The 14,445-nt window shown below is 51.5% G+C and overlaps 1 protein-coding gene across 1 annotated transcript in view; it reads left to right on the top strand.

Moving 5' to 3' along the window:
* VPS16 (VPS16 core subunit of CORVET and HOPS complexes) overlaps nucleotides 1-13,817 on the top strand; it is a 58,170-nt gene extending 44,353 nt beyond the window's left edge. The window contains exons 20-24 of the mRNA XM_060247200.1: nucleotides 1,277-1,354; nucleotides 4,956-5,125; nucleotides 8,351-8,447; nucleotides 10,165-10,268; nucleotides 12,873-13,817. Of these exons, the coding sequence (XP_060103183.1) occupies nucleotides 1,277-1,354; nucleotides 4,956-5,125; nucleotides 8,351-8,447; nucleotides 10,165-10,268; nucleotides 12,873-13,017 (594 nt within the window). The 3' untranslated portion in view covers nucleotides 13,018-13,817. The remainder of the gene's footprint in view (nucleotides 1-1,276; nucleotides 1,355-4,955; nucleotides 5,126-8,350; nucleotides 8,448-10,164; nucleotides 10,269-12,872) is intronic.
* Nucleotides 13,818-14,445: the final 628 nt, after the last annotated feature.

Here is a 14,445-nt window from a genome sequence, read left to right as displayed (position 1 = left end):
CTAGAGGAAGGGGGGGACAGAGAGAGACTGGCAGAGCTTGGCAGGCTCACGGGGGAAGGCCTTGGGCTGTTTTAGGGGGTTCTGCTGGACCGCAGATCTTCCCCGATCGCATTGCCTGACCTCAGAGGTTACGTATCGGAGCCCAATCGAGCCGTCTGTGAATCTCCTGTTCTTCTGGTGTTAAACAGAGCAGAAAGAAAACACCTGGTTTCGAGACCAGGGGGTGGCAAAATTGTGGCTCGGGAGCCCCGTGTGGCTCTTTCACACATACTGTGTGGCTCTTGAAGCCCCCACTGCCCATCGGCCAGCTTGGAGGAGGCCTTCTCCAAGCCAAGCCAGCCTGTGGCTTGGAGAATGCATTTAAAGTTGTTTTCTTTCCACTTCCATCTCCCCTATCTATGGTATTTGCCTGCCTGCCTTCCTCCCTCCCTTCATCTGTTTCCTTGCCTGCCTTGCGGCTCTCAAACATTTATTCTGTGTGGCTCTTCTGTTAAGCAAGTTTGGCCACCCTGGTTCTAGACCCGGGGTGGCCAACGGTAGCTCTCCAGATGTTTTTTGCCTACAATTCCCAGCAGCCCCAGCCATTGGCCATGCTGGCTGGGGCTGATGGGAGTTGTAGGCAAAGAACATCTGGAGCGCTCCCGTTGGCCACCCCTGCTGTAGACCTTAATTTGCTGCCAGGGGAAGTAGCGATGGCCACAGCAAAAAACAGCTTGAAAGGGGGATTAGATCGATTTGTGGAGGGGTGAGACTATCAATGGCTACTAACCACAGTGACTGAGGGGAACCTCCACATTCAAAGGCAGTCAACCTCTGAGTCCCAGGGCCAGGAGGCAACATCAGGGGAAGGCCTCGGCCTCTCTGCCCTGTTGTTGGCCCTCCAGAGGAACTGGCTGGCCCCTGTGTGAGACAGGAGGCTGGACTAGATGGCCCCTTCCTGGTCTGATTCAGCAGGGCTCTTCGGATGCTCTTCTCAGGGGAAGGCCTCAGCCTCTCTGCCCTGTTGTTGGCCCTCCAGAGGAACTGGCTGGCCCCTGTGTGAGACAGGAGGCTGGACTAGATGGACCCTCCCTGGTCTGATCCAGCAGGGCTCTTCTAAAGTTCATAAGGCCTCAGCTTCTCTGCCCTGTTGTTCGCCCTCCAGAGGAACCGCTTGGCCTCTGTGTGAGACAGAAGGGCTCTTCTGATGTCCTTACGTGAACTGCACCCCCCCCCCCCCCCAAGGCCTGTTCTCCCTTCTCTGGGGCGAAGCTGACCTGTGTTCTTTCCTTCTCAGCGTATTGAGGGGCGTGTGGCAAACCTGATGAATGCCGTGGACGAATATTACAAAGCCAAGAACGAGTTCGCAGCCAAGGTGAGTCTTCTCTCTGCATTGCCCACGGGATCCAGGCCTTGCCTCGTACAGTCCTAGAATCACAGAGCTGGAAGGGGCCATAGAGGCCATCTAGTCCAACCCCCTGCTTAATGCGGGATCGGCCTAGAGCAGCCCTGACCGGCATTTGTCCGGCTGCTGCTTGAAGACTGCCTGTGAAGGGGAGCTCGCCACCTCCCTCACTAGCTGATTCCACTGTTGGACAACTCTTGTGGCAAAGAATCTGGTTCACAACATCTACTGTCCGTCTCCGGCCCGAAGGACGTCCGATTTGCCTCAACCTGGACCAGTGTTTTTCCGGCCTTGGCCTCAGCCTGCTGGAATCAGCTCCCCACAGAGATCTGGTGTTACACCTCAAACAACTTTTATTGGGGAATATTAATATTTCTTAGCTCGAAATGGTAGGCCTACGAGAGGTGAGGTGTATAGGATCTATGTCTTCGTCTACGGAGATAGACCACTGAAAATCCTTTGGCTAATAATGGATTTTATTATAGCATAGGGTTTCAAATAGTTACATCTCAATCAAACAATTTCAAGCATACAAGAGGAATTACAAAGAGTTTAGCTGAATAAGCAGGATGGGGGAAGGTGATACAATACCTATATCTTTGCAGGGTAGGCTCAGTCAGAGGAAATGCAAGGCCTCTGGAAGGAGATTTCTCTTGAGAGGAATGGGGTGGGGTTGAGGGTAGGAAGGGGGTGGAGGAAGGAGAGGATGAAGGGATTCCCTTTTTCCTTCCTTTTTCTTCTTCTGCACTCAGGATCCCTCTTTTTCCCTAACCTGACAGGTTGGGTTGTCTGTTTTCTAGGGTAAATTACCTCACATCACTCAATTAACCTACCCAATGAGGGGGCAGAGTGTCACACCAATGGAAAGTCGGGGTGTCATATGTGTAATATCTAATCAGAGACCATTCGTATCATAGATCCATACCCCACCATCGGAATTTTAATTACACTGGCCAAATGACTTTATGGCCTTGTTTTTCCCAAAACTGGTTCCTTTGAAGCTCCCCAAAAGTGATAGATTTCTCTCTTAGTGTCAAACATGGATGGGCATCCATCAAGCGGTCAGGGGACTGGTTGACTTTGATGGCCTTAGCAATTAATTAAAGAAAAATAGAAACTTCCTTAAGAGTCAAAATTGTGAGATCAGTTTACAGATTATACCACACATTCACAACAAGAGGAGTGCTTAGCCTCTAACCTTTGTGGTTCTGCGGTCTTGCTGAGGAGTAACAGACACAAGCCATTTATTTTTGTTGGAGGTTTCCTGGGTCCTTCTTATTTCCTTATGCTTTGATAACACGACTTTTAAAGGTTGCCAAAAGAGTGAAGGAATTTTTATGGCACTGCCCACCAGTCTCTCTGAGCCCAGATCTCTTCATTCCCAGGAGCAGAAAGATGGACGCTTCTCAACCTTTCAGCTGGCCACATGTTGCTCTGGCTTGTGAACCAGAATCACATTACAGACCTGCTTTGGGGTCAAGAAGGAACTGGATTTGTCTCCCTTATGTGCAAGAAAGACCATTCCAATTCAAATGGGCATTGCTGTATCCAATTAATATTTTAGGGTTACATTGCAATATCACATTCCAGGGGTGCATGGCTTGGGAATAAGTACAGGGGTGTCTTCCTGGGTATCACTGGGTCTTTACTGATCTGTTACCTTCTCATAGGGCCTGTAAAACAGAGCTATTCCACCGGGCCTTTGGTTGAGGCAACGGGTGTCCTATCCCATCGGCTTGGCCTTCTTTGCGGCGATACCATCTTATTGCTATGCCAGGGGGAGCCAATGGTAGCTCTCCAGATGTTTTTTTTGCCTACAACTCCCATCAGCCCCAACCATTGGCCATGCTGGCTGCGGCTAATGGGAGTTGTAGGCAAAAAATATCTGGAGAGCTACCGTTGGCCACCCCTGTGCTATACCATCACCCATTGGATTTTTAGACCATCGGTACACTGAACTGGAGAATGTGCCCAACTGAAAACCACCGTCTATGGTCTATAAATAGTCTAGAGCCAGTTTGGGCTGGTGGTTAAGTGCACAGACTCTTACCTGGGAGTCTAATGGGTTTGATTCCCCATTCCTCCACTTACAGCTGCTGGAATAGCCTTGGGTCAGCCATAGCTCTGGCGGAGGTTGTCCTTGAAAAGGCAGCTGCTGTGAGAGCCCTCTCAGCCTCACCCACCTCACAGGGTGTCTGTTGTGGGGGAAGAAGAGAAGGTGATTGTAAGAGAGCCAGTTTGGGGTAGTGGTTAAGCGCACGGACTCTTATCTGGGAGAACTGGGTTTGATTCCCCACTCCTACACTTACAGCTGCCGGAATAGCCTTGGGTCAGCCAGAGCTCTGGCAGAGGTTGTCCTTGAAAGGGCAGCTGCTGTGAGAGCTCTCTCAGCCCCACCCACCTCTCAGGGTGTCTGTTGTGGGGGGAGAAGATAGAGGAGATTGTGAGCCTCTCTGAGACTCTTTGGAGTGGAGGGCGGGATATAAATCCAGTGTCTTCATCTACCTCCCAGGGTGTCTGTTGTAGGGGGGGGGGGGTAAAGGAGATTGTGAGTCGCTCTGAGACTCTTCGGAGTGGAGGGCGGGATATAAATCCAATATCTTCATCTACCTCACAGGGTGCCTGTTGTGGGGGAGTAAGGGAAAGGAGATTGTGAGCCGCTCTGAGACTCTTCGGAGTGGAGGGCGGGATATAAATCCAATATCTTCATCTCCCTCACAGGGTGTCTGTTGTGGGGGAGAAAGGGAAAGGAGATTGTGAGCCGCTCTGAGACTCTTCGGAGTGGAGGGCGGGATATAAATCCAATATCTTCATCTACCTCACAGGGTGTCTGTTGTGGAGTGGGGGAGGTAAAGGAGATTCTGAGCTGCTCTGAGACTCTTTGGAGTGAAGGGCGGGATATAAATCCAGTATCTTCATCTACCTCACAGGGTGTCTGTTGTGGGGGAGGAAGGGAAAGAAGATTGTGAGCCACTCTGAGACTCTTCGGAGTGAAGGGCGGGATATAAATCCAATATCTTCATCTACCTCACAGGGTGTCTGTTGTGGAGTGGGGGAGGTAAAGGAGATTCTGAGCTGCTCTGAGACTCTTTGGAGTGAAGGGCGGGATATAAATCCAATATCTTCATCTACCTCACAGGGTGTCTGTTGTGGAGTGGGGGAGGTAAAGGAGATTCTGAGCCGCTCTGAGACTCTTCGGAGTGGAGGGCGGGATATAAATCCAATATCTTCATCTACCTCACAGGGTGCCTGTTGTGGGGGAGGAAGGTAAAGGAGATTGTGAGCCGCTCTGAGACTCTTCGGAGTGAAGGGCGGGATATAAATCCAATATCTTCATCTACCTCACAGGGTGTCTGTTGTGGGGGAGGAAGGGAAAGGAGATTGTGAGCCGCTCTGAGACTCTTCTGAGTGGAGGGCGGGATATAAATCCAGTATCTTCATCTACCTCACAGGGTGTCTGTTGTGGGGGAGGAAGGTAAAGGTAAATCAAAATGGCTGCTGCTGATACGGGGAGAGGGACAACCCCGGCCCCCAAAGCTGCCGCTTGAGCTCTCCTCCGCCCCCCTGACAGGCCACCGAGGAGCAGGTGAAGCTGCTGCGGATCCAGCACCGGATGCAGAAGGAGGAGGACAAGCCGTACCTGGACTACTCCCTCCACGACACCGTCTACAACCTCATCCTGGAGAAGAACCACAAGCGGGCCGAGCAGCTCTACCGCGACTTCAAGATCCCCGACAAACGGTCAGAACTGTGGGACCCCCCTCACCTTCCCCCAAGAGGAGGGGGCACAGAGTGACTCAGAGCGGGCATAGAAGCCGCCTGCCCCAGCTGGTGCTGGCGTTTCCCCCAGACCAGGGGTAGGGAACAGTGGCTCTCCAGGTGCTTTTTTGCCTACAACTCCCATCAGCCCCAGCCGGCATAGCTGGGGCTGATGGGAGTTGTAGGCAAAAAAAACATCTGGAGAGCCACTGTTCCCTACCCCTGGTCTAGACCAGCATCCCGTCTCACACAGTGGCCAGCCGGTTCCTCTGGAGGGCCAACAACAGGGCATGGAGTCTGAGGCCTTCATAAAAACTTCTGGAGAGCCACTGTTCCCTACCCCTGTCCCAGACCAAAGCTCACAGCGTAGACCAGGAATGTCAAACTTATTTGTTCTGAGGGCCAGATCTGATGTTTCTGGTTGTGCCAGGCCATGTTGGGCCGGGCCATGTGTGTATCTATTTAAGATTAGGTAGCAGAGATATAATTTTATAAAGGACACAGACAAACACAAATATATATTTTAAAAAAACTTAAAACATGCTTAAAACGTTAGCATTCGTTGGCCTGAAAGGTGCTGCCTTTGTATTTCTCCCATGGGATCCAGGGAGCTGGGCAAAGGAAGTGCTGGCTCTTTCCTTCCTTCCCCGGGGACCAGAAGGTGAGGAGCCTCAGCCAACAGAAGGAAGAGAGGCTTAGCTCAGTAGCTCTGCTGTGTGATTGAGAGAGCCTGACAAAGCAAGCTCCTCCTCCCCGAGGGAGGAGCCTCAGCTCAGGGGCCTGATAGGAGCCCTCTGGGGGCCTTATTCGGCCCCTGAACTGCATGTTTGACACCCCTGGTCTAGACCACTGGATGCCAACCTCCAGGTGGAGCTTCGATGTCTCCCAGCATTGCAGCTGATCTCCAGGTGACAGAGATTGGTTCCCCTGGAGGAAATGGCGGTTTTGGAAGGTGCCTTTTAGGATATTCTACCCCACTGAAGTCCCTCCCCTCCCCCAAAGCCCACCCTCCCCAGTCTTCACCCCCAAGAACTCCAGGTATTTCCCAACCTGGAGTTGGCAACAGAACCAGAGCAGCATTTTGTTGCAACGCGAGCAGGACCCAAAAGATGCGCTGAGCTGCAGTGGTCACAGAGCAGATATTTTCCAGGTTGTTCAAACTGAGGAGTGAAGCTGCAGGTCAGAAATACCCCAGAATGGTCAGGAGAAAATATTGTGTTGGTGTACTGCAGGGGTGGCCAACGGTAGCTCTCCAGATGCTTTTTGCCTACAACTCCCATCAGCCCCAGTCATCAGCCGTGCTGACTGGGGCTGATGGGAGTTGTAGGCAAAAAAACGTCTGGAGAGCTACCGTTGGCCACTCCTGGTGTATTGGTAGCAGTAGAAAGAAGAGCCCCGTGGCGCAGAGTGGTAAAGCTGCAGTACTGCAGTCGGAGCCCTCTGCTCGCGACCTGAGTTCGATCCCAGCGGAAGCTGGTTCAGGTAGCCGGCTCGAGGTTGACTCAGCCTTCCATCCTTCCGAGGTCGGTCATAGGAGTACCCAGCCTTGCTGGGGGGGAAGCGTAGAGGACTGGGGAAGGCAGTGGCAAACCACCCCGTAAAAAGTCTGCCGTGAAAACGTGAAAGCGACGTCACCCCAGAATCGGAAACGACTGGTGCTTGCACAGGGGACGACCTTTACCTTTTTAATGGTAAAGTGGTAAAGCTGCAATACTGCAGTCCTAAGCTCACAACTTTTTTTTTGTGACCAAACTTTTTATTTTGCAATATATTGGAATAAATTCATCTATTCAAATTCAAATATACTTCTCCAATACATTACATATTTTCCTCCCCCCCCCCACTCTTATTCATGACCTCCGCCGGTACTTAAAACAAATTAAAAGCATATTAAAGGTAAATTAACAATTATAAAATCTTTAGAAAGAAAAAAAAATTATCATTCACTAACCTTTTCTCTAATAATCACTTAGCACTTATTAAACTCAAGCTCACAACTTGAGTTCGATCCCGGAGGAGGCTGGGTTCAGGTAGCTGGCTCAAGGTTGACTCAGCCTTCCATCCTTCCAAGGTTGGTCAAAGGAGTACCCAGCTTTGCTGGGGGGAAAGCGTAGAGGACTGGGGAAGGCAATGGCAAACCACCCTGTAAAAAGCCTGCCATGAAAACGTTGTGAAAGCAACGTCACCCCAGAGTCGGAAATGACTGGTGCTTGTACAGGGGACCACCTTGACCTTTAGAGAGCCCTGTGGCGCAGAGTGATAAAGCTGCAGTACTGCAGTCAAACTCTTTGCTCACGACCTGAGTTTGATCCTGGCGGAAGCTGGGTTCAGGTAGCTGGCTCCAGGTTGACTCAGCCTTCCATCCTTCCGAGGTCGGTCAAAGGAGTCTCCAGCTTGCTGGGGGGAAAGTGTAGATGACTGGGAAAGGCAATGGCAAACCACCCCGTAAAAAGTCTGCCGTGAAAACATTGTGAAAGCAACGTCATCCCAGAGTCGGAAACGACGGGTGCTTGCGCAGGGGTCTACCTTTACCTTTTTAATTGTAAAGTAAAGTAGTAAAGCTGCGCTACTGCGGTCCTAAGCTTGCAACCTGAGTTCGATCCCAGAGGAAGCTAGGTTCAGGTAGCCGGCTCAAGGTTGACTCAGCCTTCCATCCTTCCGAGGTCGGTCAAAGGAGTCCCCAGCTTGCTGGGGGGAAAGTGTAGAGGACTAGGGAAGGCAATGGCAAACCACTGCGTAAAAAGTCTGCCGTGAAAATGTTGTGATGCGACGTCACCCCAGAGTCGGAAACGACGGGTGCTTGCACGGGGGACTACCTTGACCTTTATTGTCCATATAATATATCAAAGTATTTAATAAACCAGATGTCTCATAGAAATGTCTCGCACAGGTAATGGTTCACAGTAGAACAAATATATCTTCAAATCCCAAAAATTGTAGATTGCGACAAGGATTGTTAAAGTGTAATTCCTGTTTTGTACATCCATTTCTTCAGGCTGTAAGCCTGACCGAGCTTTTTTTTTTTTTTGCCGGCTACAGAATTGTTGCAGAGACCTTCGGGGGTACCTTGGAAATGAGATCAAATTGAGCACCAGATTAATTCCTGGGTTTCTTAGTAAATCCCAAGCCTGAAGAAATGGATGGCCCGCTGGTCTCACCCTGCCGGGCTCTCCTGATGTTCTTAACGCTCCCTTCACGCTTTGACAGGTTCTGGTGGCTGAAGATCAGTGCCCTGGCTGAGCGGGAAGACTGGGACGAGCTGGAGAAGTTCTCCAAGTCCAAGAAGTCGCCCATCGGATACATGGTAAGGAAGAGGCACCAGGTGAATCCCAGCCTCACCCAACGAGGATCACACCAAGAGCACATGCACGTCTCGGGTTTGGATTTCTCTGGGTCCTTTCAGGTCAGGGGTGGCCAAACTGTGGCTCGGGAGCCACATGTGGCTCTTTCACACATATTGTGTGGATCTTGAAGCCCCCACTGCCCTGTTGGCTGGCTTGGAGAAGCCAAGCCAGCCTGCAGCCTGGAGAATGTATTCAAAGTTAAAGTTGCTTCCCTCCCTTCATCCCTCTCTCCCTCCCTCCCTTCCCTCTTTCCTTCCTTCCTTCCCTCCCTTCCTCCCGCCATTCTTTCTCTCCCTCCTTTCTCTCTTCTTTCCTTCATCCCTCCATCCCTTCTTCTCTTCCTTCCTTCCCTTCTTCTCTTCCTTCCTTCCCTCCCTTCCTTCCCTCGCTTCCTCCCTTCCCTCCCTCTCTTCTTTCCTTCCCTCCATCCCTCCGTCCCTTCTTCTCTTCCTTCCTTCCCTTCCTCCTTTCCTTCCCTCCGTCCCTCCCTCCCTTTCTTCCTTCCTTCCCTCCTTCCGTCCCTTCCTTCCTCCCTTCCTCCCTTCCCTCCAGTTTGGTGTAGTGGTTAAGTGCACGGACTCTCATCTGGGAGAACCAGCTTTGATTCCCCCCTCCTCCACTTGCAGCTGCTGGAATGGCCTTGGGACCTGCAGAGCTGTCCTTGAAAGGGCAGCTTCTGGGAGAGCTCTCTCAGCCCCACCCACCTCACAGGGTGTCTGTTGTGGGGGAGGAAGACAGAGGAGAGTGTGAGCCGCTCTGAGATTCGGAGTGGAGGGCGGGATTTAAATCCAATATCATCATCATCATCATCATCATCATCATCATCCTTCCTTCCCTCCCTCCCTCCCTCCCTCCTTCCAGTTGCCACCCATTTTAGGTTTTCAAAATACTGCAGGAGAGGGGTGATGGGAATTGGGGCTGCTGTGTTGCGGCAGGCAGAAGTGGGGGGTGGGCTTCTAAGCCTTCCTTCCTGCATTGTCACCTCCCCCAGATGCTGCACAGTTATCAGTAATTTATTAATATTGCTTTTCACCATCGCTAGCATGGTATAGTACTTAAGAGTGTTGGAGAAGGCTCTGGAAGGCAAAGGAAAGGTCCCCTGTGCAAGCACCAGTCGTTTCCAACTCTGGGGTGACGTTGCTTCCACAACATTTTCACGGCAGACTTTTGACAGGGTGGTTTGCCATTGCCTTCCCCAGTCCTCTCCGCTTTCGCTCCAACAAGCTGGGGACTTCTTTGACCGACCTCGGAAGGATGGAAGGCTGAGTCAACCTTGGGCTGGCTACTTGAACCGGCTTCCGCTGGGATCAAACTCAGGTCATGAGCAGAGAGTTCAGGCTGCAGTACTGCAGCTTTACCACTCTGTGCCACGGGGCTCTGAAAGGTAAAGGTAGTCCCCTGTGCGAGCACCACACTTCCTTCCTGTGGTGTTGCGGCAGTACCGCAGCTTTAACACTCTGCTCCACGGGGCACCTAGGCTCTGGAAGACCCGGGTTCCAATGCCCACTCTTGCTGGGAGATCTTGGGCCAGTTTCAAAACACACTCAGCCCGGCCTACCACACAGGGCTGTCGTTGTGAGGAAACCTAGGAGGAAAGCGGGGGGGGGGGATTGTTTGTCAATAAATGGATGCATAAATGCAAATGCACGGCATCGATTTGGCCTTCATTTCTTGCAGCCCTTCGTCGAGATCTGCATGAAGCATCACAACCGCTACGAGGCCAAGAAGTACACCCTCCGTGTGACCCCGGAGCAGAGGGTGAAAGCCTTGATCTCAGTGGGGTATGTTCTCCCTCTCCCCTCAGGCCAGGGTGCTGATGTTCTGCCCCCTGCTGGTGGATCCTGGCATGGCGGGGAAGGGCTGGAGGGAGCATCTGTGGAGGGGTGGGGGCCGTTAACGGAGGTGGCGGATCAAGCGTCGGAGGTTGGAAGAAAGAGCTTTCCTCCGCTGCAAAAATGGATGGGGCCCAAGTCCTTGGGGGATTCGCATTCTCTGTGTGAAGCACACCAGTTCCGTGGTCTCTTCCTAATATGCACCGGTCTGCTTTATGTCCCTGAATCTACGGAGGGAGGGGCTGAAACAGGGAAGGCTCTGCCTTGCTGCGGGAGGGTTGCCTGACCGTGTAATCCCCCACACCCAGGGCGGCTGGAAGTATATACAGACCCTTGAATGGGGGGAAAGGGTAGAGGGCTGGGGAAGGCAACGGCAAACCACCCCGTCAAAAGTCTGCCGTGAAGACGTTGCGAAAGCAACGTCACCCCAGAGTCAGAAACGACTGGTCCTTTTTTCTTTTTTTGCAGAGACATAAACTTTTTAAAAGGACGCAGACAAACATGACTAAACATTTTTTTAAAGAAACTTAAAACATATTTAAAACATTAGCACTTGGAAGTTGGGAACCCCCTGTGTGGAACTCTGCAAGCTTTGTTCTGGTCAGCTTGCCCTGCTGTCACGTGCTTTCCCTTTCTACACCAGTTTGGTTAAGTGTGCGGACTCTTATCTGGGAGAACCGGGTTTGATTCCCCACTCCTCCACTCGCACCTGCTGGAATGGCATTGGGTCAGCCATAGCTCTTACAGAGCTGTCCTTGAAAAGGCAGCTTCTGGGAGAGCTCTCTCAGCCCCACGTACCTTACAGGGGAAGAAGGCAAAGGAGATTGTAAGCAGCTCTGAGAGTTTTGATTCAGACCTTGTTGAGCTGGGTCATGTCAGGCCAGGCCATATTTGTACCTATTTAAGATTAGGTAGCAAAGATATACACTTTATAAAGGACACAGATAAACACCATTAAATATTTTTTTCTTTCAATCAATTTTATTAGTAATATATGGCAATATATTCAATTTCTTATATCATTAATAACTACTCCCCCCCATATACTACTTTCTACCTACCCCTCCCCCGATTACATGACCCCCGCCGGTGTACTAAATTCAAAACATTATAAAAGGTACCCCTAATTAATAAGAACCAAAGTTCATATCCTCCCCCACTTGTACTTAATCATTATCAAAGAATCATTATCAGTGTTCTTTTACTTTCCATTCTTTTCCTACATATCTTCTGAACTTCTTCCACTCCATCTTAAATACTTCTAAATCATAGTCTCGTTAACGTATCCATTTCACTCCATGTCATAACTTTAACAATCCAATCCCATTTCTCTGGTATTTTTTCTTGCTTCCACAACTGTGCATACAATTAAAACATGCTTAAAATGTTAGGCAGGTTGGTGTGGTGGTTAAGTGTGTGAACTAATGGCCTTGGGTCAGCCATAGCTCTCTTATCTGGGAGAACCGGGTTGGATTCCCCACTCCTCCACTTGCACCTGCTGGAATGGCCTTGGGTCAGCCATAGCTCTCTTATCTGGGAGAATCGGGTTTGATTCCCCACTCCTCCACTTGCAGCTGCTGGAATGGCCTTGGGTCAGCCATAGCTCTCTTATCTGGGAGAACTGGGTTTGATTCCCCACTCCTCCACTTGCACCTGCTAGCATGGCCTTGGGTCAGCCATAGCTCTGGCAGAGTTGTCCTTGAAAGGGCAGCTGCTGTGAGAGCCCTCTCAGCCCCACCCACCTCACAGGCAATGTTCCCTCTCAGCTGCAGAGTCGTGTGAGCAGAAATTCTACTTCATGAGCTCCTGGCATTAAAGTTGTGAGCTTCTGCCTAAATTAGTGTGTTCTGGGGTCATCCTTGCTGAGCTAAGACAAAAATGTGTGAGGCTAAAAGGCTGTGAGCTAGCTCACGCTCACTCAGCTTAGAGCATTTGTTGTGAGGGCTGGATATGACATAAATGAGACCTTGTTGGGCCGGGCCATGGTTGTGCCTATTTAAGATTGGGTAGCAGAGAGATAAACTTTATAAGGGACCCAGACAAACACAATTAAAGATTCTTTTTTAAAAAACCCTTAAAATAAAACATGCTTAAAACATTAGCCTTCGTTGGTCTTAAAGGTGCTTTTTTTTGTATTTCTCCTGCGGGATCCAGGGAACTGGGCAAAGGAAGTATCTGGCTCTTTCCCTCCCTCCCCAGGGGACCGGGAGGGGGAGGAGCCCCAACCAATGGAGAAAACAGAGGTTTTGCTCTGTAGCTCCTGTGCGATTGAGCAAGCCTTGCCAAGCAAGCTGCGATGCAGAAGGAAATGAGAAACGAAGAAGGAAGCAGACAAGAGCCAGTTGCCTGGGGGCCTGATAAGAGCCCTCCGGGGGCCTGATTCAGACCCTGGGCCGCGTGTTTGACACCCCTGGCTTAGAGGGAACGCTGCTCACAGGGGGGAAGACAAAGGAGATTGTGAGCCGCTCTGAGTCTCTGAGATTCAGAGTGAAGGGCAGGATATAAATCCAGTATCATCATCATCATCTTCTTCTCTCCTCCTCCTCATGGCAGGGACCTGGGCCAGGCGGCCGACACCGCCATCGAGCACAAGAACGAGACCGAGATGAACCTTGTCCTCTCCAAGTGCACCGCCCCCGCCGACTCCTCCGTCGCCAACAAGATCAACTGCGCCAAAGCTCAGATGCTGAAGAAGTAGCTCGTGCCGTCCCGCTCCGTGGCTCCTGGACCCACCCGCTCCTGGCCCCTGTTAGATTGGGTGGGGGGGGGTCCCCCGTGGGACACTTTTGCCTGTGGGGTGGAAGCCTACAGGTGACCTGTTCTGATGACCGCTTTTGCTCAGGAACGGACCCTGGCCTCTTTGTCTTTTTTTTGGCCGGGGGCTGCAGGGGTGCCCAAACAACGGAGGTCCCTTTGGCTTCGATTGGACCCTCCAGCCGCCTTCCCAAACCCTGTTGATTTGGTGTTTGTGCATTTGTGTTGCTAATTGGAGAAGAGCGTTTTCCAGCACCTTGTTCGCGGCCCTCCACAGGCAAGGCCCCCAGAAGGTCCCGTCCAACTCATTCCACTCCCCCAGGCCTTCCTCCCATCCCAGATGGGGGGCAGCTAGCGCCCCCCATTTTTCTGGAGAAGGCCGCCCCGCCCCCTCCCTGCTCATTTCCTCTTCAGCCGGGTCTCCTCCCCGTCCCCAAACCCAAAAAGCTGAACCGCCCAACCCCAGGCTGGTGGAGTGACCGCGTCACACCGCCAAGACAGGAGAGGATTCTGCATGATATTGTGGCATTCGGCGGGGCTGGGCGATTGGGCAGGCAGAAGCCTTGCTCAGCAAATCGGGAAGGCCGTGGATTGAAACGAGGGGGGGGGGGGGGGCGCTTCATGATCCAGGCTGCACCTGCTGGTTTTGGTTGTGTTTTTATAATTTGATGTTTACGGGGGTGTACTTGGCAATTGCACAAGGAAATAAAAGAGAAGCACCTTGAGACTTTGCTGGCAAACAGACGCGCCTTCGTGACTAGAGTTACTGTTTGGTGTAGTGGTTAAGGGATCTGGGCCCTTGCTGATCTGTTACCTTCTCGTAGGGCCTGAAAAACCGAGCTGTTCCGCCGGGCCTTTGGTTGAGGCGACGGGTGTCCTATCCCATCGGCTTGGCCTTCTTTTTTGCGATACCATCTTATTGCTATACCAGGGGTAGCCAGTGGTAGCTCTCCAGATGTTTTTTTCGGCCCACAACTCCCATCAGCCCCAGCCATTGGCCATGCTGGCTGCGGCTGATGGGAGTTGTAGGCAAAAAATATCTGCAGAGCTACCGTGGGCCACCTCTGTGCTATACCATCACCCATTGGATTTTTAGACCATCGGTACACTGAACTGGAGAATGTGCCCAACTGAAACCACCTTCTATGGTCTATAAGTTGCCGGGGAGGGACGATGGCTCAGTGGTAGAGCATCTGCTTGGTAAGCAGAAGATCCCAGGTTCAATCCCTGGCATCTCCAACTCAAAAGGGTCCAGGCAAGTAGGCGTGAAAAACCTCAGCTTGAGACCCTGGAGAGCCGCTGCCAGTCTGAGCAGACAATACTGACTTTGATGGACCGAGGGTCTGTTTCAGTATAAGGCAGCTTCATATGT

This window comes from Heteronotia binoei, chromosome 9, assembly GCF_032191835.1.
Source record: "Heteronotia binoei isolate CCM8104 ecotype False Entrance Well chromosome 9, APGP_CSIRO_Hbin_v1, whole genome shotgun sequence".
In the NCBI taxonomy this organism is placed as follows: domain Eukaryota; kingdom Metazoa; phylum Chordata; class Lepidosauria; order Squamata; family Gekkonidae; genus Heteronotia; species Heteronotia binoei.
The sequence above is the reverse complement of the archived record's forward strand: the minus strand, read 5'-3'. Positions and strand labels throughout refer to the sequence as shown.